At 39.4% G+C, this 26,027-nt stretch overlaps 1 protein-coding gene across 11 annotated transcripts in view; it reads right to left on the bottom strand.

Annotated features, from left to right (window-relative positions):
• Positions 1-26,027, bottom strand: part of col12a1b (collagen, type XII, alpha 1b) — a 99,196-nt gene that overhangs the window by 56,526 nt on the left and 16,643 nt on the right. For 7 of the 11 annotated variants that reach the window (XM_078943052.1, XM_078943050.1, XM_078943048.1 and 4 more), the window contains 14 exons: positions 22,243-22,521; positions 21,692-21,967; positions 17,505-17,774; positions 14,126-14,392; positions 12,632-12,824; positions 12,071-12,195; positions 7,993-8,142; positions 7,691-7,810; positions 7,217-7,381; positions 6,995-7,141; positions 6,713-6,867; positions 3,702-3,831; positions 2,471-2,616; positions 269-398 (listed from right to left, as the gene is read on the bottom strand). In XM_078943052.1, the coding sequence (XP_078799178.1) occupies positions 269-398; positions 2,471-2,616; positions 3,702-3,831; positions 6,713-6,867; positions 6,995-7,141; positions 7,217-7,381; positions 7,691-7,810; positions 7,993-8,142; positions 12,071-12,195; positions 12,632-12,824; positions 14,126-14,392; positions 17,505-17,774; positions 21,692-21,967; positions 22,243-22,521 (2,553 nt within the window). The remainder of the gene's footprint in view (positions 1-268; positions 399-2,470; positions 2,617-3,701; positions 3,832-6,712; positions 6,868-6,994; positions 7,142-7,216; positions 7,382-7,690; positions 7,811-7,992; positions 8,143-12,070; positions 12,196-12,631; positions 12,825-14,125; positions 14,393-17,504; positions 17,775-21,691; positions 21,968-22,242; positions 22,522-26,027) is intronic. The other 4 variants (XM_078943054.1, XM_078943055.1, XM_078943056.1 and 1 more) reach the window with 2 other exon arrangements.

The raw sequence follows: 26,027 nt of genomic DNA, 5'->3' as shown, positions 1-26,027 counted from the left end.
ACCTGTCAACTTGAGATGAGACTAAGGATTTGGCACAAGTCCTTCTGTTTGCTGTTTGTTTCAGCTAAATGGTTTAAATGAGTAAAGGACAGGGACACAACAAAGAAGCTCATGGTTATTGCTAAATAAAAAGTGTTTGCTTATGTTTTAATATACATTTAGACTACCATTAATATACCATTTTTTCTTTCCCTAAACCAGTTTACAATGAAGTCTTCATGCTTCATTTGTTTTGTCCTCCACACAGTAGCAGCATAGCATCACATACATGTGACTCCTGGTCCATCCAGAGGGTCACTGACAGCTTCACCATGCAGGGCAAAGATTTTGATGGCGTATTCAGTGTTGGGGATCAACTGCAGCAGCTGCGTGTTGGTCACACCTCCTGCAACACGAACCTTAAGAGGAACAGATAAAGCAGGGGAATCAATGTGTTTATATCAAACCATTTAATAAAACAGAGGACATATTTGTTTGGCTGCTTGCAAGTCCAAATGAACGTTTAATTTTTTCACATACACTATGCCACAGGACTAACGTGTAACAGATGTACGGTTGGAAGGTTGACGGTCCACCTCCTAGATTGCATCTCTTAGCTCTGGCTATGAGCAATCCAATCATGTCTACACAAAGCAATTCTCAACAGCAATTTTCCAAATTTGTGTCAAAGGCTCATGACTTTCATTTGGCTGTTTGAATGTGAGACTTTTCTGATGGCTACAGGAAGGAAGTTTTTTTCTTCTTCCTGTGTTAAACTGGATGCACTGGAACAAAAATGAGCTCAGTAATGAAGTTTAGATGATTCTGATTTGACTAAGTCCCAACAATCAGACTGAATTTACGTTAAAACCCAAGACCCAATGTCTAATGTAGGCACTTGTCTAGTAATCATCTATATTGGTCTGTGTTAGCGTGTTGAGATACACCAATTGGATCTTTTTGTGCTTATTTGTGAAAACAGACATTTTATACAAGTTCTTTTTAATTGTTTTGACTCTTTTGCTGCGTATCTTTCAAGCTCAAACCTATAGACTCCTCAATAATGTCTTCCTTACAATATTAGACATGCAGCGTTAGTACCACATAAGTGTTCAGCTAGATCCATGCAGCATCTGTTCAGTTCATATAATCCTGATGACTTCACAGTGTAATTCTTCCCATTACACTGTGAGTTGAACTGTTTTTTTGTAAGGCTGGAAGGAGCCAGACTGCTGAAGTCTCCTTCCTGCTCATCCTCTGGAATGGATTCCTCATCTGGAAGCAGTAAGCTCATGCAACAAAAGCACAAAATAAAAGTGCACTGTGGAGCACAAATGTTTATATGTGAGAGTGGCTTGTTTGGGTGTGTGATTGCTCTTAAAAAATGGATAAATATCCCATCCCATCATGAATACTTGAGTTCATAATACCAGATTTTTGTAAAACAAACTCAATCAGAATGAAACTCTCTTTTCATTGTCTCTCTGCAGCTGTGTAGCTGTGACCTTTTGACACCATTCTGCTTCCTGTCTTCTGCTCATTTGTCACACTCAGTCTAGATCAGGGGTCTCAAACTTATTTCAAGCTACAGAATAAACATAATGTGGATGGCCTGTACGAGGTTGTCTTATTTTTATACTGTTGTTTTTTTAAAAAAGATATTTTAGCCTCTGCAGTTTCCCTTAACTTATAAGGGTAAAGTTTATCGTCATCCATCCACCCATTCTTTTAAATCGCTACATCCTTTTCAGGGTCACAGGGACGCCGAAGTCTATTTCAGCTACTGTTGGGTGAAGGCAGGGTACACCCTGGACAGGTCGCCAGCCTGTCATAGGGCGAGTTCATCTTCATCCTCTGTAAATTATCCGGAGCTGCTTTAAACTTTATTTGTACTCTAGATTTCGTGTAAAAACCATTCAAATGTGATGTAGATTTTTCCTTAACTAATAACTGTTGAAGTGAAAGATAAAAAACCAGACGCCGACTTTGTCTGACTTTTAAGGTACAACAGATAAATAAAAATAAAAACTCTCCCTAAAACTGGTATTTTCTAAATATAATAATGAAAGTGAATCCATCTGGGAACAGCTGTCACAATAAATCTCTATATCAAGAAAAGGTTTTTGTCTGTCAGATGCAGCTTTCTTTTATTTTAAACTCAAAGGCTCTTCTTCTGTTTCCCCTCTGGCTCTTTTCTGCCAAAGAAAACTTTCCAAATACGTTTGCTTTTGGTTAACTTTGCTAATTTGGGGGTTTCCATTAAGTGGTCGAGAGAGTAGCAGGTGGATTTTTGACATGTGACCGAGCGACTTGACATGCATCACTCAGTCAGATATGATGAAGAGAATCCAATAGTTTAGAAAAAAAAAACTTCCTTCAGAATCAGACTATTAATTAAACAGAAAAAGTGTAGGTTGTGTATTTTTTTTCTTCTATCTGTGGGCCGGTACCGCTCCACGTCCTGGGAGTTGAGGACCCCTGGTTTACTTACCTCTTGCTCCAGTTGAGGCTCAGTGCCGTTTATGGACTTGTACCGCAACATGTAGCCTGTGGCGCCAGCCACACTGTCCCATCTCACCCTCATGCTGCTCATGGTCTCATCAAAAACGTTCATGAATTTCACAGATGGAAGTGGCACTGAGGGGCAAAAGCAGAGAGAACTGTCACTTTTTACCATAAGCTAATAGCTGAGTGCTTTCTGAAAGCTCAAATGCTCAGCAGGTCTGTTCATTTCTGCCAAAAGATTTGTCACAAAACAGTAAATGTATCTACAAAGTAGATTTTATTATCTATATCGCAACAACAGATCTTTATATACTTCAATGATCTCACGAGAAATATATTTGCCAGAATTTTCTCATAAATGAACATTTTTTTATAGATCTTTGTAAAACTATTGCCCTTTTTAAAGCTATTTTTATTGAAGTAAACAGCTTTTTTTGTTCATCAGTAATTTAAAGCAGCTTTAAAATGCAAAAAGAAAAGAAAATCGGAAAAATTATTAAAATCGTATTTTATTTATTAATATAAATATGTATTTTCTGTATTCTAAAGCCAGTATAATTTGTATTTATATTAATTTAGGAAACCTGGCAGCTTATTGGTGTATCTGAAGTGAATCAGCAACAACAACAACTACTCTATCTTTTTATTTCAGTCTCAAATAGCTATTAAGGAAAATTCGGCCACACATTTGACGGCAAATAAAGTCAACCTTTGAGGACAAATTAGCAAATAAAAGCCCTCAAAGCCCCACATTTAACACATTGTTAAATCCTATTGGTTTATGGAAGAGATATACAAAGACCACAGCCCAAATAAACACACTTTTAACTGTAGTCTTTTCGGCTCCTTACAATTCTTCCTTTGTCCACTTTGAAAATAAACATTCACTCAAAGCATTGCATCATGGGGCGTTGTAAAAGGCTGTCTGCCTCAAACGAAGAATAAACAGTGATGACTGGCTCAATATAGTAAAGGCAGATGAAGATGTTCAAATGATGTATGTGATGGAGGAAAATGAGCAAAGCTGTGGAGATGTGCGTCTCATGAAACCAATCAAAAGGCTTCCCACGACAGTAAAGCGACACAGATGGATGATGTTGCCTTCCTAATGTTACTTCAAAGTCTTGAGCCACTGAGGCTGACATCAGAAAGTACAAAACTTATATATAATGGCAAAAAAAGGAAACAGTTCTTAAGATAAATCAATAGAAACTCACATGTGGTCTCGGTGCCCTTCAGAGGCTCGCTGTTAATCCCCCCAGACACAGTGTAGACGAACACCAGGTACTTCGTCAGTGGGGTCAGATTTTCAAGCACCACGGTGGTAACTGATCCACTGACAGTCAGCTGGAGCAATAAAGACATTAGTGTCACTTTGTGCACAGGTTTTAAACCTGAATAGACTATAGTGCTGTGGCCACTACAAGAGTGGAACTTGTCTTTTTTTCTCTCTCTGTAAAGTCTATTTAGTGTACTTGGCAAAAGGTAGTGTGGTAATATCCCTTTAGATTTAGATTTGGTTTGGATGAGTTTATTTTGGACATAATTGTCATGTCTGTTGCTGATGTAGAGATTTCCAAGCTAAAACTGTTTTTTTTTTTTTTGTTTGTTTTCTCCGTTGACAAAAATGTGTTTTCAGTAGGTCATTTCAGAATGACTTATATACTGGTAGTCACTTTATGAATTCAGATAACTTCAAATAAAAATATGATAAAACAAAGCTTTAAAAGTGGAACAACAGAAAAGAATTCACAGAAATTTGAAACATTCCTTTTCTGATTGCACCAACACTTCTTTATTTGCATTGAAGAACCATAAATAAATAATGTGTTTGGCACTGAAATGATGCAGCTGTTTTCTGTTGTATGAAAATATATAAAGCCTATTATTCCATTGAAGAATTTAAGATCATACGATCTTTCTTTTTATGAAAAAAAACGTCTCTTCCACCCACTTTCATTTTAAATTAACACAATTATTGGCAACTTATTTGTTTTATAGAAACATTTAACAGCAAAAAAAATTTTCAGGAAATCTGAAAATAAAATGGATCATTAAAAACTTTCAAAAATAACTTTGAAAACGTATCTTGATCCCCTGATGTTAATTCACACTAATAAATATGTATATATCTAAGTATTTAACTCCAGAGTTAACAGTATGGACTGTAAATGAAAAGCACTGAAAGCAGAGTCACCAGAAAAAACCATCAGACAATCCTTGTCACCAAAGATCTGAAGTCATACTTTTTTCTCTAAATCCGTGACAGTTTAGATCCAAAAAAACTGAAACCTTTAGAAAGGTCTGTCAATTTGAACACTTCTTGATTTTTTCTCCTCATTTTAAAAGTTATAAAGCTTTTTAAAAAAAATAAAAGGGCCTTTTTCTACCCTGAGCATGAACAAATTCCATCCCTTCAGTGTATCGGAGCGATCTGGTTGGATGCTGGTTGGCTGAAATTCAAGATTGCAGTCCAACTTTGATGGTCCTAAATCACAGCACATTAAACTAAATAGCTTTTGTATGGATCCCATGTATCTTGTTCTGTCATATTTATGCAGTCCACACACTGTATGAAGGGCGTGCCATCCGGACCCTGCCATGAACTAAATGGATCCAGTTTCAGAAGGGCTGGAAAATGATCATAGAAACCCCAACTAAAAAGCGCTAATGCAAGTACAAAGATGGAGGAAACACTTTTTTTTGTAGCATTTTTTCAGATGAGGCATTTCTAAATGCAAACTAAGTCCAACTTCACTGAAGGTATGAGCAGCTCTTGGCTAAACCTTAGTCATCTGAAAACAGACCTCAGGGATGAATATTGTGAAGTCTACAGGCGGAATAACTATCTGTCACAAACAGCTGTGGTGGTTTTACAGCCAACTTGCCATCCCATTGGTAATAGGTAAATGAAAAATTCTCTGATTTGGGCAAGAAGGAGATAGCAGGTTGTCTGCCAGTAGGGCTAAACTTAATCTTCAAAACAAACTTGAAATGGACATAACCTACGAATTGATGCAAGAATCTGTAACCATGTAGGAATTCAGAATTCTCAATTTCCATTTACTGTTAAACTGAGAAATGTTTAGAATTTGGCATAACTAAAGCTAATGGATTGTTACGCCCCCTTCTGTGTCTAGGGGTACCTAGGGGGGCATAACATAAAAGTAAATTGTTTTGGCTTCTAAATTGACTGTAACACAAACATCAAGAGAATGTCTTCATTCAAAAGAATATCAAATTTATAATAAATTTATAAATAAATAAACAACCACCAACAAGAACTAAAAGTGAAGCAAAAAGGCTCAAGGGTGAACCCTGAAGTTAGATGCTCCTTTTTCTTCACCTTTACATTTGGGACAATTAACCCTTATTAGTACAGAAATTGGTTTTGACAGCTTTATTAAATTTGTTGGTTTTTGAGGGCTTACTTTTTTGCATTTTGGGTCATTTTCTTATTTTATTCGTCTTTGTGTTATGCCCCACACCCCTAGACCTAGGATGCATAACATAATTGGGGGCTCGTCCGGGATTGGAAGATGAGTGACTGGTGCTGGTGCTCAGGCTTGGAGGGAGGAAGATTTTACATTAAATACCTGGCATCTCCACGGCCCCATGGGGAAAGAGGTCTTTGGCTGGAGTTTCTGTCTGTCCTTCCCCCCATTGATAAAACTTAAGTGTTTGTGTGAGGCCTCTTGGCTGTGTAAACTCCTTTGTGAAGCTTAGCTTCTTGGTGTAACTTGATTTTTGTTGTGTTTGTAGAGCAGTAGGGGTGAACTGCCATTTTGTTTGACTGTTTTCTCCTGTTTTGATTGAGGTTCAGGGAGACAGGTCAGACTCTGTCATTTATTTTTACTTTGGTTTCTGGAAGGTCAGGTAGAGCATTTGACATTTGAGTTAGTTCTGTTTTGTTTATTATTTTGGCCTGGGTTCACCCTGAAGTTAGATGCTCCTTTTTCTTTCCTTTTGTCACCTTTACATTTGGGACAATAAACTCTTATTTGTTAACCAAATAAGGGCCACTACCTGTGAAGTTGGTGCTGTAAGCACATTGCCAGCATTTTGAAGGACAAAAAAACTGTTAACCAAACTTGTGTTGAATTTTGTGCGGTGCAACACATTGTTAACCAATGCCCTGAAGTTTCAGAGCTTCTGTTCTAAATTTATAGTAAAGCACAACTGGATAATGTACAGCAAACTAATACATTAAGTTGAAACAGCAGCTTGCCTCTTCTGAGGGTCCTCCAGATGCCAATGTGTAGACTATGCGATACTGTTCCACTGGGCCATCAGCAGCTGTCCAAGTGGCCCGGAAGGAGCGATGGGTCACCTCGGATGTAACCAAATTGGTGGGTGGCTTCAGTTCAGGTTCAGGTTCAGAGTCTGAAAAGAAACAAGAATGAGAGCATGCGACATGAATTTCATGAGAGCTAATGCCCCCTGTCCTATCTGACACAGTATAGTCACATCTTGAGACTGAAAAGTTTCACCTATACTTTTTGTTTCTCACCTGAACCCTTGACGCTGTTACACAAGTTATCCGAAAGTTCGTCAACAATATCCATCATGAATTTAAAGTCATTGACGTTGTACATGTGGATCTCATCTGGCTCAGAGGCGATGGACCTCAACTCGTTCTCATCAGCGTTCTTCACACCTGTTAGGAGGAGGTACGGTCAAATGAGTCCACAGAAACAGAGACTTAACCCCCAGCCTTTATGTTACCACTTACCAATGGCATAGAGCTCAATCCCACTGTCTTTCAGTCTCTGTGAGTTCACAATGATGTCATCCTGAGACTTTCCGTCAGTGATAAGCACACCAATTTTGCGTGCGTCTTCACGCATCCCCACTTCAGGCTTGAAGTTGCTTTCAAGGATAAAGTTCAGAGCCATTCCTGTTCAAAACACGTTTTTTTTTTTTACGTTGGGCGTAAACTTTTGACAAATCAAAATAAAGAATGTGAACTCTAAGAAAGTACATTCAGATAACCGAAAAAAGAAAATGTGACACAGTCAATATCAAAAACAAGGCGTCTAAATAAAACTAGCTCCTTTTTACCACATTGCAAATCTGCTGGTATGTATGGGGGCCTGTATTATCCCCTTCAATAATACTTTCTGTTGCTTAACTGATTACCAGAGTTAGCATAGATTATGTTTTGAAAAATATTGGACTGCTCATGGGAAATATGTTGCCAGATAACCTGTCATTGTGTTTCCGCCTTTGTAAGGAAGTTTGTCCACAGCTTCCAGCAAAGCCTTTCTGGTAGGATGAGTATTAAGGTGCCATTCTGTCCTCGGGTCTCCGCTGTATTGAGCCAAACCTGCAAAAAACCACAAATACATTTTTAATCAAACATACACAGGTAATATAGCGGTTACTGACTTCATCAGCAAAGACAAAGGCTGAATAAAAAAATGTAAACCATTTTTCTACAGTGTATGAATAAAAAGACTAATTTAGGCTTATTTAAAGCATTGGAATAATATATTATTTCCTGCTTACCAATCTGCACTCTTTCTGGTCCAATATCAAAAACACCGACCATGCGACCGATGAAATTGCGAACGGTTTTGAAGTTGAGTCGGCCAATACTCCAGGAGCCATCAACAAGCAGCACGATGTCAGCTTTTGCTGTGGTCCTGCACTGAGGCTCTGCAAGGAGAAGAAGCAGGAAACAGGAGTTATCAGGGAAGGTTGCACTACAAACAATCAACATAAATGTCAATTTTACTTTGAATGTTTGTGAAAAAGGAGTGAAAAAGGAAACTAAAGGAGAGCATCATGGGAAATATCAACATAAAAAGAAACTGAAAAAATTATTATCACAAGATGTTTATACAGTGAAGTAATTTTTACAGCATTATCCAACTCAAATGATTCACATTCATAAAGTGTTGTGTAATAGCTGTCAGTTCTGTATTAATTGCTCTCTTTAGGCGTGTTTTTTCCCCTCCTCCAGCAGAATAAGTCATTTGGACAACAATTTGCAGCCGTGAATCTGCCTCCCCGTTGCCTCCTTCAGCAGTCGGAGTCTGAAACAGTGAGCAAAACTCTTGTTCCCCAAAGGCATTGCACATTCTTTCTCCAGCCATCTGCAGGGTTGAAAAGTCTCTGCTTGCCTTCCTCCTTAGGAAGACACAACCACTGGACAGCCAGTGACAAGGAGCAGGAAACCTGCGTGTGCAATTACAAAAAAGTTAGGAAACATTTAATTTCCACTACTTGCATGAAGAAACTTCTGTGCTTCAGCAAAGGGCTCATATTCAGTCTCCCCTGGTGAACAACATTCTCAAGCAGCTGTCCAAAATTCAATAACAAAATTTGACTTTCTTAACAAAAACTATTTAGCCCGCCTTTAATATGGAGCAGCCGAGTTGTGCATGGATCCAGGATCTAAGTAGGATCAAAAAATGATCAGGATCTGTCTGACTGCAGGATATAAATCAGTGAAATCTTGCAAAAACTTGTTCTTTTTATGCCTTAAGGCAAGCAGCTGTTGGAGCCTCAAACTCTGATGGTGAACCATCTTTTATTTTGAATTAAAAAAAAGCAATAAAAAGTTAAAAAAAAAAGATAAATAACTCAAGCGTTGTATCAATGCAACTTAAATGCAGAGTTTCTCAGTTTGATCTGTACAGATAAATACCTAATCAGTAAAGGAATTAATGGTAATTTTCAATTTTAACTAGACATTTAAATGCACCCTACACAGGTTTATCTGGTCTTGCAATTATTTTTTTTAAATACTCCTTTTGGCATAGGATATGATGTTTATTAAAAACAATGCCGATTCCTCTAATTTTCGATGGACACTATGCTTTATACAGTATCCACTTGACAAAAGGTGAGACTCACTCGTTAAAAAGAGAATCCTCTATACAGCCGTAAGTCCCAGAAAAGTACAGAAGCACACCAGTAACAGAATTCAAGGAATCCTAGGGATTATGCTTTCTGGGGCAAATGGCTTGTTAGAGTCTCCTGCGGTAGACAGATTCTTTGTGATGAGTCAGGCTAAGATCTGTTCAAATGCCCTAAATGGAAACATTAATATCTAGGGCCGCTACATTGCCTGGAATATCACCAGGCCCCCACTTTGGGACACAGAGTCGTTTAGTTGGGGCTGACATGTCTGTCCCAGGTGGTCTTGCCACAGTGCTCGGCCAGGCTCAACCCAAACAGACTGGTGGGGCTAGCTCTCCGCACATCAACCAATCCCTAGAAGGACCACAGGGAGCTGGTGCTGTGCGAGTTAAGCAGCTGTCAAGGGGAGGTGTACGTAAAGTACAGAGTGCCCAGTCTTCTCGAAGTCTCTAGGAAATGGGATAATTTGCTTCAGTTTAGATCACCCTTGTTCTACTGCAAATACTTTAATGCCCACATGGGCAAGTACAGAGTGATTGGGATCAGGAGAAATGGCTTCCCTGATCTGGATCCAATCGGTGCTCTGTTGCTGGACTTCTGTGACAGTCACAATTAGTCCATATATATACAACAACAACAACAACCTAGGCAAGATATTAAGGTCTTACATTTTAACTGTGCAGTTGACTTGAGACCATATGTCTTTAACACTCTAGTGAAGAGAAGGGTGGAGCTTTCAACTGATTACCATCTTGTGAGTTGTACTCACTGGTGGAAAAGGAAACCAGATAGTCTCAGCAGGTACAAAGGCACATGAGAGTCTGTTGGAAATGTCTGGCACAGCCCACTGTCAATTGGATCTTCAACTTCCATGGCAGTCCAGGTTGGTGCTCCCTTTTTTTAAGAAGGGGAACCAAGAGTGTGCTCAAACCAGATGAGGACTGTATTACTCAGTTTCTTTAAGAAAGTCTACTCCAGGGTTAAAGAAATAGTCAAACCGTCATGTTTGATTGTGTCCATTGCAGTGTCGTGTGGTGCTCTGAAGATAAGAGGACTGGGGTCATCTGCTAGGGGATCGTTCAGTCTCTGTAAAACCAGAGCTGGCGTTTGGTTTGTATTCCCAGCACTAATTTGAAACTGTTCCCAGTGAATATTGTACTACAGCAGGGAAGTGCCCTTTTTACCTATTCCGAAGATCATTTCTAGGAACAGAATTTGTAAGTGCAGCATGGGCCGAAATGATTGTAGTTTAGGAACTCAGGATTTCATTTTTGTTTTTTGCCAATCATATTTTTCTGCTGGCTGATCAAATCAGGTTCTTAACAGGTTTTTCTTATCTTGATAGGTGGAGAACTCCTGCCCAAATAGGAGCAGTTCAAGTATGTTGAGGTCTATGGATGGATGGACCATGAGACTGATAGAGGGATAGACCCAACAACTGCATTGTAGTGAAGAAGAAACAAAAGGCACGCTCTGATGCTCCCACCTACACTTTTGGTCACAAGCCTTGGGTCATGCCCAGAAGGATAAGATATTGGATACAAGCAGCGGAAATAGTTTCCTCTGCAAAGTGGCTTGATGCTCTGGAAAGTGGCCGGATTCTCTGATTCTGATGGGATGAAGAGCTTGGTCAACCTGGGAGGAGCACAGAGTAGAGCTGCTACTCTTCCACATAAAGAGTAGCTGAGTGAGGTGGCTCTGACATCTTTTTCAGGTGCCTCCTGGATAATTCCCTGGAGAGGTATTCTAGGCATATTCCAGAAGGCCACATAAAAGACCCAGGATGCACTGGAGAGACTGTTTTTTCGGCTGGCCTGGGAGCACCTTGGGGTTTCCCTGCATAATTTGAGGCCGTTTCTGTAGTGAGTGAGGTCTGGCTTACTCAACTTAGGCTGCTACCCCTGTAACAGGGCTCCGGATAAGTGCTGATTAACTTTAAAAAAATTTAAAATGCAATAGATTTTTAATTTGGTACAAAGCTGGTTTTCTCTCCAATCTGACTGTCAAGCCCAAGTTCAACATAATTTGCAGATAAACTCTAATTTAGGCAATATAAACCTTTCTTAAAGTCTAACTTTAGGGGTTTTCCAAGCAGGAAGTAAGAGCTATATTTCAGAAAATCTACATCTTGAAGTAAAACTTTACTAAAACATATTAGCTTGTTTGTTTTCTGGTGGTCACTATGTCTGGTCCCCATTACAGCAGGAAACCCTGCCCAGGGTCGGGGTCTCCTTAGGGTCTAGTGAATAGCACAACTTTTTCCTAGCATCATATATCCCCAAGACAAATAAACTTCAGGATAATTAAAATGGTCTCTGATCGGAAACACTGAGAAAATGAATAAGTGTGGAAGAGTTTCGCTTTTACCTCATTTTCAGATGTGTTTAAGAGATTCTCAGTTTCCCACTGAGTGGTAAGATTCTTTTTTTTTTTAGGTGACTTTTTATTATTTTAATGGGTGTCTGATCTTACATCGGCTGTTATGCCAGACAATGAATATTTTTTTCTTCTGCAGTTGTAAATGAGATAACAGGCAAATAAGAAACATGAAACAGACAGTTTAGTGTAATACTGAGACACTTCAGCAAGAAAGTACGATGTAATCTGACTGATCGTTTACTGCATTGATCCATGTTAGAAAATGTCTGGTCTGCAGGCCTTCATTTTGAGGCGGCTGATGGAAAACAATGTGTGGAGCCATGAAGTTTGCAGCTTTTACCAGAAGGATCAAGAGGAGGAGTTTCAGGATCGTCACTGAGAGTAGTTTTTTCCTCTCCCGCAAGAGGCATGCTCACCCCTCCATCAAACATCCCAAATATGGCAACTGAGTACTTTGTTCCTGCCCTGGAAAAAATAAAATTGAAAAAACTGTCATTCTCTTTTAGTAAAATAAAAAGAAAGTTAAAAACTAGAAAATTTAAAGCATCAAAAAAAGTCCGAATTTTCTGAAAAATTGTCTTTCAGCAGTTAAAAAAATTACAATTTGAAAAAATCTGTTTAAAAAAGTTCCTGTTATAAAAAGTTATTATTTAAACATTATTAGAACAAAATCTACAGAATTCATAGGATTCCCTAAGAGCAAATATTTAAACAAAGTGCTGAGAAAGTTAGTTATTCAGAGTTCAAACCACCAACTCTTATGTGCACCAAATAAGTGTAAGAATATACTTAACATAACACAAAAACAATGGTCAACAAAATCATCAATATCATTAATAATTCATATAAAAAATGTAGCCTTAAATTATTTATTACTTCCTGAGAAAATGAAAAACCTCACCTTAGTTCCTCAAGAACGACTGTATTATCATATGGACCAACCATGAGCTCCCCCAGATCAACTTCATTCTCTTTAGGGTGAAAGGTGACTTTGTACCCTCTAACATCCCCAGGAGCCGGATCCCAAGAGACTCTGAAGCTGGTCTTGGTTGGCTCAGAGGTTTGTAGGTTTCTGGGAGGCTTGTAGGGTGAAACTGAAAAAGGACAAATGAAAACAAGGATGTCAGAATGTATTTGTTCAGAATGAACAGCTCACGAACAGAAATGCTCAACTGCACTGCAAACAAACCAGTTTTTCATGAGTTCACAATTCAGTTCTTTTTTTTTTATATGGTGTCAAGAAATCCAGCTTTAAGTTGTGTTTTTAGGCCTTCAAACTTATTTGAACCATGTGTTTAATTTCTATAATCCAGGATGTGATCACTGCCACTTCTGCAGCAGACAAGCATGTGTGGAGTGTATTACAGTTATTAAAATCAGACTGATGAAACAAAGTATGAAACCAAATATAACTTGAAACGCTTTAAAAGATCTATTAAATATGACACCAAGTCTCTAAGTCTTTTGCAACTAGGGTGTAACTTTACAAAAAGAGAAGGAAAAAACTCGGCTAATATTAATTTTAACACATCCTCTGGACTTTTGAGAAAACTCCACTATAAATCAAGTTTAGGTACTCGGGGCAAACAAGATATGTTCTCCATTTTTTACGTCATTTTGTTTTCATCGTTTATTTATTAGCACTGGATAATCAAAAAGGTTCCGACAAAAGCACAGGCAATATTTGGGAAGTGGCTAACCTAATTATTTAGGTATGTGATTCACCACAGCGAGCAAAAGGCTTCAGCAAATGGCAAACAAAGCAAAAGTGGCAAAAGGGAGTTGAGCAAGCTAATAAAATATCATTAATAATATCATTATAAATATCCTTTCATAAACTGCAAGATGAAAAAGTCTTAGGTAAAAAACAAAAGGGGAAAAAAACTATGGTGTTGTGTAACAAAATAAAATTGGAAATGGTCACTATGATGTTTTTTTGGTTTGTTTATATGTTCAAACATTTACAGCAAAGTTTTACTTTTTAGAGTTGTTAGCACTCAAATGTTGTGATATCAAATTTAAAATGATTTCAATATGTTTATATATTTAAAAACACTGAAACGGACCGGGGTCCTGTCCAGGGTGTACCCCATCTATGCCTATCAGTACCTGGGATAGGCTCCAGCAACCGCTTAACCCCAGAAGGGGTCCAGTGGGTTTAAAAGATGGTTGGATGGAAGAATTTGTCTAATTTTACCTACTTCCTAGTTTCTTTGAAAATCCAAATCTTAGTAGAAAATGTGATGAATATTGAAAAGATAAGCAAATACTGATGTTAAAAAAAATAATGCAATGATGCTAAATTCTCTGAGGACAGTTTTAGGTGTGCAGGCTGACATGAAGAGGTTTTTGAGATGTGTTGTCTCTCTGTGGGTTGAATTATGCACCAACGTACGTGTCGTTCCTACTCCTTGCCTTGCTTTTCCTTCCCCGCGCTTGTAGATGGGAAGAACCGTGATGTCATAGGTGGTCATTGGCTGCAGGCGCTTCAAGGTGGAGGACGTGACTTTCCCCGGTATCTTCAACACTACCTCTTTGCCCCCACTGACAGGAATATACTTCAGCCGGTAGTTGACCACGCTGCCAGGCGCTGGGGTCCATGTGACCTTCATGGTGCGCTCAGTCTGATCTGAGACTGCCAATTGTTTAGAGGCAAGAGAAGCTGAAAACAAAGAATGCATTTATGAAGGAGGTGTGGAGTAATGCCATCAGAGTCCTGCCAAAAACTTCACTTCAACTCTGAAGAAATGGTAAACACATTTTCCAGTCACTCCAACAGAACCAAAGAGTAAAAACATCAAGCCATCGTTCCTGTGACTTTTAAAAGGGTTAAAAAGATGTTGGGAGATGTGTTTTGTTTCTTAAAGTAGGAATCTATTAGAAAAAAAAATCTTCATTCAAAGTAGAAACTATAAACCTTTGCCGACTGTGAGCCACTCAAGTAATTTTTTTACAAACTTTTTTTTGACTGTGAATGCTGACTGTTATTATGCAAGATAAGCGGTTTGATTTTTTGGCACGTGCTCTGGTAGTAAGCTGCTCTGGAATCAAAACACATTGTCTTGCAACACTTAAACTAAGAATGATGGGAAAGAAAAGAGAAGCTGAAGACTTTAAGTAGACAAAAGCGAATCAGGGGAGCTTGAATGTAGTTTTTGTGTGTCCTTTGACAATGCTTTATGGGGTTTTTTCCTTAACTATCCAACTAGGCACAGACTGAATGTGCAACAAAGGATCAATCCTCCTTGTTTCTCTTCCTCCCTGCTGTCATTTGATCTGCTTTTTTCTAGGGGGAAAATATAGCAAAACTTTTGAGTCTGATGTTAAGGTGGTTAACTTTGTTTTGTACAATTAGTGAAGCCCTTTGAGACAATTGTGTTGTAATTCAGGGTTGTATTGGGAGAACTATGGGTAGAGGGAGGAATCTGGGGCCTCATTTATAAAACTTTGCGTAGGATTTGCGTCAGAAGTGGCGTACGGATGAAACATAGGACGTGCGTACGCACAGAAATATTCGGATTTATAAAACCGTGCACACGCACATCATACGCATCTTTCTCTTAATAAATCACAACCGTTTCTAAATGCAGCGCAGCATTTGCGGCTACATGACACGCCCATAGTTGCCCATAAATAGTCCGTGAAACGCCCACAAATTAATATTCATGGCTTGCTAAATCTTGGCAAACACAGAGAGGAAATCAAAAAAACGTAACTTCACTCAATGTGAAGTAGAAGTTATCGTTGGCGAGGTGGAAAAGAGGAGAAAAGTGTTGTTTGGAGGGCACAGTGTGGGCATTACTAATGTCAAAATGGCACGTGAGCGGCAAACGGTGGCACACGCCGTAAATGCTGCAGCCTCACAACCTGGGACCGTGGCCGAAATGAAAAAGAAATAAAAGAAATGATCGGACATCAAAGTCGAGGCAAAAAAACGTCTAGTGCTGCATCGGCAGAGTGTGTCCGCCACGTGGGGGGGGGGGGGGGGGGGGGGGCGGAGCTGACCCCTCTTGATGAGAAACTGACCGCTATTATTGGGGAATCCCTATTAAGTCCCCCTTATCGGCGTCCTCCTCCGCCTCAGTCACCTGACTGACGCACCGGGTGACACAGGTAAGAGAAATAATTAAACTGAATGCAGTCAAGTCACATGTATGCAGGCTACACAATTACAGATTATTAATATAGAACAATTTTATTTTAGTTGCTGGGTGTTCCAGCGGGGCCAGTGGTTACGATGCTGCAGCTGAGCAGCCGTCTGGACCCAGCGTCTCCATGACACGCTGCTCTCAACTCTCCAGCAGTGGACGTGTCCTCACCGATGCAGTCCTTGAAATGCAGTCATTAGTTCAATCAGAGAGGTGGCCAAGGAGTTGGGCGAAATCAAGACTGCCCTGACTGAAATAAACTGCACGATGAGGGAATTCTTAAATAAATAATATTTTCCACGCCTTGTGTTGTTCTTTACAAGCGACGCATCACTTCCAAACGCTGGCGCACAGCAGCAGCAAATGGCTCAAATGCGTGGGGATGGGGTTCAGGGTCGGGGCCGACACAGCAATCGGCGCCAGGGGGTAGAGGCACGTTTTTAAGCTGGGCCACATTGTGTAGCACAGCACATGCCAGCACGATTTGGCACACACTGTCACTTTCACGTGTTTCTTCCATCTGCCGACGGTGTCACCGTTTCTCATTTCACCCGTTTTTGTGCGTACGCCTGGGTCAGAGCTTGCGTGAAGGACCGCACATTTTCCCGTCAAGTTTGCTTTTTATAAATCTCAACTATTGCGTAGAGAGTGGCGTACGCCTTCTTTTGTGCGTACGCAACGTTTATAAATGAGGCCCCTGGTGAGGGAGGGGTGGCAACTGTTTGTGATTGTCCTGTGTTTTTTTGTTTCAAAAAATTTTCATATTTTATTACCTTTTATATACAGCTTTGTGTGTTGTCAATTGATATGAAATACACTATACAAATAAATAAAGTTTGAGTTTAATATTGGGCTATATAAATAAAAGTGAAATGAATTCAAATGAAAATACTTAGCAAGGGCTAACACTTTGGTTTTTCCTAAATCTCCTAAACAAGACTTGAGATCCCAGATGAATGGAATACCTGTATGTTCTTCCGTCAAGTTCACATCATTGACTGTATTATGAGAACTGGACTGAGTGAACCCCTCCCCCTCGCGTTCCAAACAGGAAGTACCCGCTGATCCAAAAAAAGTCAAAATCCCATAGATTTAGATATTTATTTCTCTGTAGAAGTCTATAGAGAAATAAACATCTATAATAATCATCCTTGCTCTGATACCTTTAACATTTTCTTACCAATCCTTTTTTTTCCATGGAAAAAATCTGTAGCGCTATTCAAGTTATAAATCAACCAATCAGATGCCTTGATAAAAGTACCAGTATGTGGTACATCTAATGTTAAAAGGGTTTGATTGACAGATTCTCCCAGGCCAGCTTTCAGTGGAAGGGGTTTGGTCTTCTAAGAAGCTCACTCCTGATTGGAAAGAGTGGTTGCCATAGAAATGTTGACTCAGACAGACTCGGACCAATCACTGCTTACTGACAATTTAAAGTAAAGTAAGCCATTTACTATGGCTAACGTCACACTCACTCGGTCCAGTTCTCTTATGCAGTCAATGTTTGACAATTTTGGAAGAAATTTTTCCTATCAAACTGGAAATTCTCAAACCATCAAGTTTGATTCGTAAAAACAACAAGCAGCACTGTTTTTTGCATCTTTTTCCACTTATTCCGTTTCTTACCTTCCGTGGTTTCCAGTCCAGTGAGTGGGTCGCTATCTACATAACCATATAAAGCAACCACTGACACTTGGTAACGTGTCTCTGGAGTCAAACCATCCAGAACAGTGTCAGTCACATCTCCTGCAACCATCTTTTCTCCAGACTCCTCAGAAAACATGGACTTCCAGAAAACCTTATACATCTTCACGACACCAGGCGCTGCCGTCCAGGACACTGAAAAGGCGCTGTCTGTTACATCACTGGTGACTAAGTTCTTTGGAGGACCAGCCTCTGAAAAGAAGATAAAACAAAATATATATGTATTAAAGACAAGCTACTCATCAAGTACGAGTAACTAAAGCAGGTTGCACGTTATCCGTTTTTCCAGGGCTTGGTAGTTCCGAACCAAGTTAGACCACACATTTAGATTTTAAAAAGCTTGTTATTTAAAAGCAGTTAGCTCATTTCACTCCACACTCGTTTTGCTTTTTATTCATTTCTTTTTCCGTTTTTTTTTTCTGCTTTTCCAGGAACTTTTGAAAATCCTTAATATTAAGCTTGACAAATTTTCCATCATCAGTTAAAACTGTTTATATCCTAGAGCAACATCCTTTTGGGCTGATTTGACAACCAGGATGTGCTGGTTTATTTCAACAATCTTCCGAGGGAATATTAAACAGAGGGGTTTTAAATGTCAGAACAAACTTAAAGATTTACAGTGTGATAAAACTTCTCTTTCGGCTTTTGCCATCAGGGGTCGCCACAGCGAAACAACCTCTCTTTCGAGGATGAGTCGCATGGTTGACTTGGCATTGTTTTACGCCGGATGCCCTTCCTGACGCAACCCTCTCAATTTATCCGGGCTTGGGACCGGCACAGTAGCAGAGAAGGGAATAGGGAGCAGCCCGGATTTTAGTCTGACCTCAACATGCTTCACAAATAAAACTACAACCTGCTGGATTTGCAACAAGTACGAGTTTTCCTTTTTTATCGCTCATAAATGGAAACTTCCTGTCCTCAAACGAGGCCTTAGTTAGGATCAACATGAGCTTTGACAGCTTTTAATGTATAGTAAGTCTTTTTGGCAGTAAAAAGAGCCAGAGCACGGGTTTGAAAGTGGGCACAGAAATATAAAAGGGAGTTTTTCACTGAAACCCAGCCAATGAGAAGCCTCCTGCCAACTATAGACGTATAGCTTCACATTCTAATGGGACAGTGACACATCCTACTGTGTCAAATAAACATCATGATGCATCTAGTAACCAAAACAAGTAGCAGGACTAAATGACTGAAATGGGACTGAATGTTAGGAAACCTTACTTTAAAGAAGAAAAAAATTAGGGAAATGTACGGAGCCCCTAAACACGATTGGACATGATGCAAACATGGACAGCAGCAGAAATGAGTCAGACTTCCCTCCTAACCTTCCAGTTTTGCTCTCAGCAGGCCCAAATTCCTGCCCAATCTTGCAGTTTCTCATTTACCTCAAAGAATATCATTCCTTCTGGCCATGTCCACTGCTGGTTTTAAACGTTCACTCTGACAAATCAGACTTTGTTTGAACCCATCCCTTGAATTTTTACACAATTATGTGGCAATATTTTAAAAATAGCACTGAAAGTTAGCATTTATAACAGACTTTCAATTCTGCACCTATTTTTCTGCTTCATAAAAACTTTTCTTGAGTCATAAAATTTAAGAACCTATGACTTTTTTCTTCTGCTGCAAAGAAATCAGCCAAATGAAACACTTTGCTCTTTATCCAGATTTGGTTTCCTTCCAGGTATAAGTCTCAGCAATAACACTAAAACTTATACATAAAAAAGGGCAAAAATCACACCATTGTGAAGGGATTAGCAACTCACAGCTGCTTGTAAACGGCAGAAATGAGATCAAGCTGGAGTCTATTCAACAATCATGTTAGAGCACATGTCAGCTTAGGCAAATCACAATGCTCTTTTAAGTTGGATACTAACCAAATCCTAATGAAATAACATGTCTGTCTCTTCAAATACAAAAACTCAACACCATTTCCAGATGTGTGCCCTTAAAGATTAGATACGGGGGTAGTAGCATCATATGGGAAGTTTTGAACAGTGAAAAAACTAAAGATGAAGGAAAAGGTTTGAGCCACCCAAAGGTAAAAGTGGTCAAATCCATTGGCTTGTTCAATGCTTTTCTATTCAACATATGAACAACCTAAAACAGAAGAAAAAAGGTTTCAGGCTAAGATGTCTGAATGTTGTATATGTGGATCTAAACCAGAGTGGGAATATGTAGGAAAAATTGATGATTGTGACTCTAAGTTGAACCTACATAGAGTGGTGACTTTGAAGCAATTCTCTCCCTAAAAAATTGGAATGGTAATTTTTCTTTCACCATGGTGCGGAAATTGAAAGCCTTGCCAAGGCGACTAGAAAAGTAGTAAATTTCAGACCTGAACACTCACTCAAACAATTTGTACTTGAGAACATACCAGAAAAAGACACTTCTACGACCAATTAAAGCACAAAAAAGCAAAAAAACAACCAACCATAAAACACTCAAAATGCTCCATAAAAAGAACTACTAGATTTTATATAATGATAAGATAATTGCTTCAGTATGTCAGAGTCATATTGTAGCCAGATAATCATCTGTTGTGCCCTTGACTGCAAAAAACTGGATGAAAAGTTGTCTGACTGTGTGTCCAAAAACCTCTGACTAAGACACTCCACTCCAAGTTGTTCCAGTGGAGATGCACAGAAGGAAACTATTTATACTGAGCAGCTACTACAATGGGAATTACTGGAACAGGTTCTTAAAATGAACCGTGTTCCAATATCTCCACTCGGGAAAAAAATCAGATAAAATATGTTTTTTTTTAAATCCTGCGGTCTCTTTCACTGCCCGACTTTATTGTCTTCCATTGATTATTGTTTCTTCTTTGTTTATGCTTGTTTCTCCTGCAGAAGGTTTGTTTTACTGAATGGATACAGGATTAACATTTCCCAGATTCAGCTCAAGTCCAAACAAGATTGTATTTTCCTAATAGAAAAAAATTAGTTAAAGAGTGAATTCATTGCTATCCACCCCGTCATTATGACTCAAAACTAGAGCACAAAAACCTCCGCAACTTAAAGAGAAAAAGCCTTATGGTGAAGTAAAATCAAGCTACAGTAAACAACCTTATTAGAACATTTCAGCAAGACTTATTGTAAGAATAAAAAAAACAAACAAATCAAATCCAGCTGTGGTTTGGCTGGAAGTTTTAAATAATAGAAAGCTGAAATTAGTTATCTGTCATTATAAACCATATTAAAAGAGAAATATAATGGAAGTTAGGATCTTTGCTTGTATAGTGTGCGCTGCTATGAATGTCCTCAAAAAGCCCTAAATTCCCTCCCAAAAAGAAACCACTAGACTCAAAAAAAAAAGTCACACTTTTATCTGTGTCTAAAAAGTTTTCAACTCAGGGGAAAGTTTCTGCATTTTCCTGTCCTCCTTCACTGTTTATCACCTTTTGGAACATCTTGACCCACTTCCATCGGAGAACTTTCCATGCTTCTTGCTAGTTTTCATTCCTCAGACAGATCTGACAGAAAACTCGATGAGTAGCAGGTCGTGCTCACACAGCAGGGTTAAAAGTTCACTTTAAAGCAGGTTCCAACGTGTGTGAACTTCTGGACCTCCCAGGCAATCTCAGGGAAATAGCAAATAAGGGCTTGCCCTTGAGAATGTCAAAATACAGTCTGAGTCATTTTGTGTGTTCCTTATAAGAAACAGGCATTAGAAACCCATAGATGATGCTATTCAAGCATGAAATCACAATTTTCTTTTTTGTTGTTGTTAATTTTATTTTGTTAGCTTAGTTTGTTTGGTTGACAAACGTGTATAACTGCATCACACAGGTGCAGCACATTTTAGGATTGATTCTAAAAATATTAGACCATTTCAATTGCTCAGAAAGTGGATTCAATTCTGCTTGAAGTAGATGAACTTTAAAAGTGTGGAAGGAAACTCTGGATATTCTAATCAATGTGCTTTGACCTGACTAAACTCTCCATCTTTTGCTCCTTTTAAATGTTTTACAAGTCTTTTTGTATTTGACCTTCTGTGCAGCATATTAAGGACCAACTTGTAAAGTTGCCTGAGCTGGATGACTTCAGAATGTGATTCCATTGACACCTTTGGTGTGAAGAGACTGAAAATGACAATGAAAAACTCACCTTGTTTTGTGGTACCGTCAGTCTGAAGTGGCATCCCAGCGCCTGACTGATACATAGGAGTTACTGTGACACGGTAGGTGGTTCGAGGCTGAAGCGATTGCAACACAATTGTTGTCTCAGAGCCAGAAGTGGTTGTCTCCATCTCTGAACTCTCAAACCCAACTGGCTTGTACGTTAGCCTGTAGCGAACGATGGCCCCGGGAGCTCTTTGCCACGTCACCCTGAAGCTGTTTGTTGTCTCTTCAGACACTCTGAGGCTGCGAACAGAACCTTGCTCTAAAAGACAAACGGGAGTTTGATTTTCTAATTGAATCATTCCATTAATTTGATAAATGCATTGAAATGTTGACATTTTTGTCAGGAGTTTGCAGCAAATAATTGACTTCTCTTTTCTGCGACTATGTTAATATTCATATGCAATATATGGTAGACATGTATTACGTTTGTAGCCATACCTGCTTGTAAGACAATAAAAACAGCTCTGTACACTTTGTCCCAGGTTAAGACATATCTACATTTTGTTACATACATATCAATATTTTGTGACATACCTTCTAAAGTTGTCTCATAACCAGTCACTGGCAGGCTTTCCCCCTTTTCGTACTGAGCTATGACATTGACTTCATAGCGGGTGAGAGGGGTGAGGTTGGGAAGCAGGGCAGTCTGGGTGTCCCCGGAGACAGACATTGACACATAATGTCCATCGTCGTCACTTTCTGGTTTGAATCGCAGCAAAAAGGAATCAACGTTGGCGGCATCGATCTGCCAGGAGGCTCTGAAGCTTTTTGGACCAACTTCTGAGAAAGACAAATCCTTCGGCTGGATCAGATCTAGAGAATGTAAAAAAAAAAAAAGGCCAGTTAGTTTTGAGGAGGATTAATTGAGTTTGGTTCAGTTAACAGTTTATTAAGATCTGTGGACACAATGGTAAATTATGGGTAGGCCTACTTATATCGCACTTTTCTATCTTGATTAAGGTCCAACGTGCTTTACAGTCAAAGACCTGTAACCACCAGGAGCATTGTGGAGTTCAGTGTCTTGACCAAGGACACTAGTTCTGCCATAGAACAATTAGGTCATGATTATCACTTCAATTTGACATCTGAGAGGGTCCAGATAACAATTCTAAGGCTGTTTTCAAAAGGGCACTCTGGGGATGTGTTGATACCACTGACTGTTTAAGAGAACTGGAATGATCCAGTGTGATGTCACCCATAGAAAATGACTAACTTCCAGTTCCAATGAAAAGAAGTCAATTTAGTCGCCATTTTTTGCGATACGGACATCACCAAGTTGGGAACAGAAATTGTCAGTAAGCTTTGATTCATCCAAGTCGGTATAAGTCATAATTTTAATGTCAACCACTCTGGCCAACCAGGAGTGAGCTTTTTGGAAGTTCACACCCCTACCACTTGAAAGCGAAGGAAAGGAAATTACCAGCCAATAAACTTTACGAAAAAGTAACTTGTCATTTCAACCAGAAAATGTTATGTTTGTAAATCATACGTGAATGAATCATGTCAATTGGACATAAAAATAATCAATTTAGCAGTTACTAATTTCAATCATTTTGATCCAACATGATACCATTAAATTGGATTACATTAGTAATCCCAAGGAATTATGGGATACCATTTTCTTTGTCTATCTAGGCAGATTGGAGTTTAAGTGTGAGTTTTTGTCCATGGGTTTTGCTTTCTAGCTGTTTTACTCTGTTTTAACTAGTAATTTAAACTGTTATGTTTATTTTTTTCCTGCACCATGAGTTAGAGTTTAGTAAAGGATGATGGCCAACCCCCTTGTGCAGTATATTACTAATGTCCCAATACTAAAGACAGAGTTCAAGGCACATGAGTTCCTGCCTTGTAATGCAAAACATTGCAGGGTAATTCATGTCTTTGATATGGAAATTACATAGTCAAAGTCAAAGTCAGGTTTATTTGTCAATTTCTTCACATGTGCTTGACATACAAAGGAATCGAAATTTCATTTCCCACTGTCCCGTGCGTAGACATAAACAACAGTAAAGTTCAGATGCACTACAAAGAAACAGGCCTAATCTCTAAGTAATGATAAATAATAAAATGTGAAAACAATAAATACGTGAAAACAAGGTGCAGGTTGTTTAAAGCAACGTGAGCCAACTGTGTGCATTTACAGGTAGTGTACTGGGAGGTACACTAGTTGTAGGTAAGGTAGTTGGCAGGAATAAATGTTATTTACATGTGCAGTTGCATATGCAGAGGTAGTTTTTGTCTCAGTTCAGTGTCAAGTGTTTGTCCTTCAAACACTTGGTGGAGGAGGGGTGTTTGTCCTATTCCGGTGGTCCTGCTGGCTGGCGCTGTGAGTGGGGAGGGGAGTGAGTTCAGCAGTCTCACAGCCTGATGGCTAAAGGTGTTGGTGAGTCTGGTAGTGCGGGAGCGGAGGCTCCTATACCTCTTTCCAGAGGGCAGGGGGCTGAACAGACTGTGTGCAGGGTGGCTTGCTTCATTTACGATTGTGATGGCTTTACAGGTGAGCCGGGTGGTTTATATGTCTTGCAGGGAGGGGAGTGATACACCAAATATTTTCTCAGCTGTTCTCACTGTGCGTTGTAGAGCTTTCCTGTTTTTGTCTGTGCAGCTCCCACCCCACACAGTGATGCTGCTTGAAAGGATGCTCTCGATGGTTCTCCTGTAGAATGTTGTCAAGATGGGTGGTGGAGCACTTGCCCGCTTGAGTTTGCGCAGGCAGTAGAGGCGCTGCTGTTCTTTCTTGGCCAGTGATTCAGTGTTGGTTGTCCAGGAGAGGTCCTCGCTGATGTGCACCCCCAGGAACTTGGTGCTGCTCACCCTCTCCACTGCAGCACCTTCGATGGTGAGTGGGGGGTGTTGGGTGTGACCTCTCTGGAAGTTGACAACAATCTCTTTGGTCTTGCCAACGTTAAGCGAGAGGTTGTCTTTGCACCACATGGTCAGGAGCTCCACCTCTTTTCTGTAGTGGGTCTCATCGTTCTTGGTGATGAGACCCATTAGTGTTGTGTCGTCCGCAAACTTCACAAGGTGGTTGGAGCTATAGGTTGGTGTGCAGTCGTGTGTCAGCAGGGTGAACAGCAGGGGACTGAGCACACAGCCTTGAGGGGCCCCTGTGCTCAGGGTGATGCTGTTGGAGATGTTGTCAACAAGAACTGCTTGAGGCCTCTGGCTGAGGAAATCCAACAGCCAGTTGCAGAAGGAGGTGCTGATGCCCAGTCTGTCCAGTTTGCAGATGAGTTGTTGTGGTAATATGGTATTAAATGCTGAACTGAAGTCTCACATATGAGTCTTTCTTGTCCAAGTGAGTGAGAACTGGGTGGAGGGCAGAGCAGATTGCATCTTCTGTGGATCGTTTTGCTCTATATGCAAACTAGTATGGGTCCAGGGTGGGGGGCAGGTTAGATTTGATGTGTGACATGACTAGTCGTTCGAAGCACTTCATGATAATGGTGTCAGTGCCACAGGACGGTAGTCATTGAAGAAGGATGGGGATGATTTCTTTGGCAAGGCACTTTTACAAATCCCAATAGTTGAACTTTAGAAAAGTGTGTCAATTTCAGTTGTTTAAACAAAATTAAAGAAAAAATAACAAAAAGTTAAGTTAGATCAACACATTATATTGAGTTGGGTAGACATACATCTTAATTCAATTACGTGTTACCAATTGAAGTGATTCATTTAAATTGGATCAACTTTTTTCTTTTTAGAGTGAGCAACAATATTAAGTTAAAGTTGGGTCCAACTGTAGTATTTAAATTGAATAAACTTAAATTCATTAGGTTGAACCTAAATACATTAAGTTGACCCAACCTAGGTACATTCAGTCGGACCAATATGATTCATTTTTGTTCAAGTAAAGCCATCTTATAAGGTGAAAATCCTTTCCATAATTTTTTTATGTTCATTCAATGTGAAAGTTATTTGAGTGCGGGGCTCGAGAGAATCTGTCAATCAAACGCATTGAACGTTCAACACGAGACAACTTACTTTTATTGAGGCATCTTATTGGTTAGTTTTTAACTTTAATAACTTAAAATACAGAAAAAAATATTGTGAAAAAAATTAGAATTAAAAAGAACATGTTTAGGGGAAAACAAGGTATCAGAGTAAGAATGGCAATTCTGACAAACAGAATGACTGAGTAATGGCTGTTAATTTCTCTATAGAAGTCTATGGGATTATGAATTCTTGGGTCACTAAATCCAGTTCTCAAATACAGTCAATGGTTAATACACACTCTAAATTGCAAGAGATTTTGGTTGGTGCCCACTGGCCTTTTTTTTCTCGTATCCCATGAAGTCATTCTCCATCCAACCCAGACC

This window comes from Oryzias latipes, chromosome 24 (genome assembly GCF_053564925.1).
Source record: "Oryzias latipes strain Hd-rR chromosome 24, Olatipes_Hd-rR_3.1".
Taxonomy (NCBI): Eukaryota; Metazoa; Chordata; class Actinopteri; order Beloniformes; family Adrianichthyidae; genus Oryzias; species Oryzias latipes.
The sequence above is the reverse complement of the archived record's forward strand: the minus strand, read 5'-3'. Positions and strand labels throughout refer to the sequence as shown.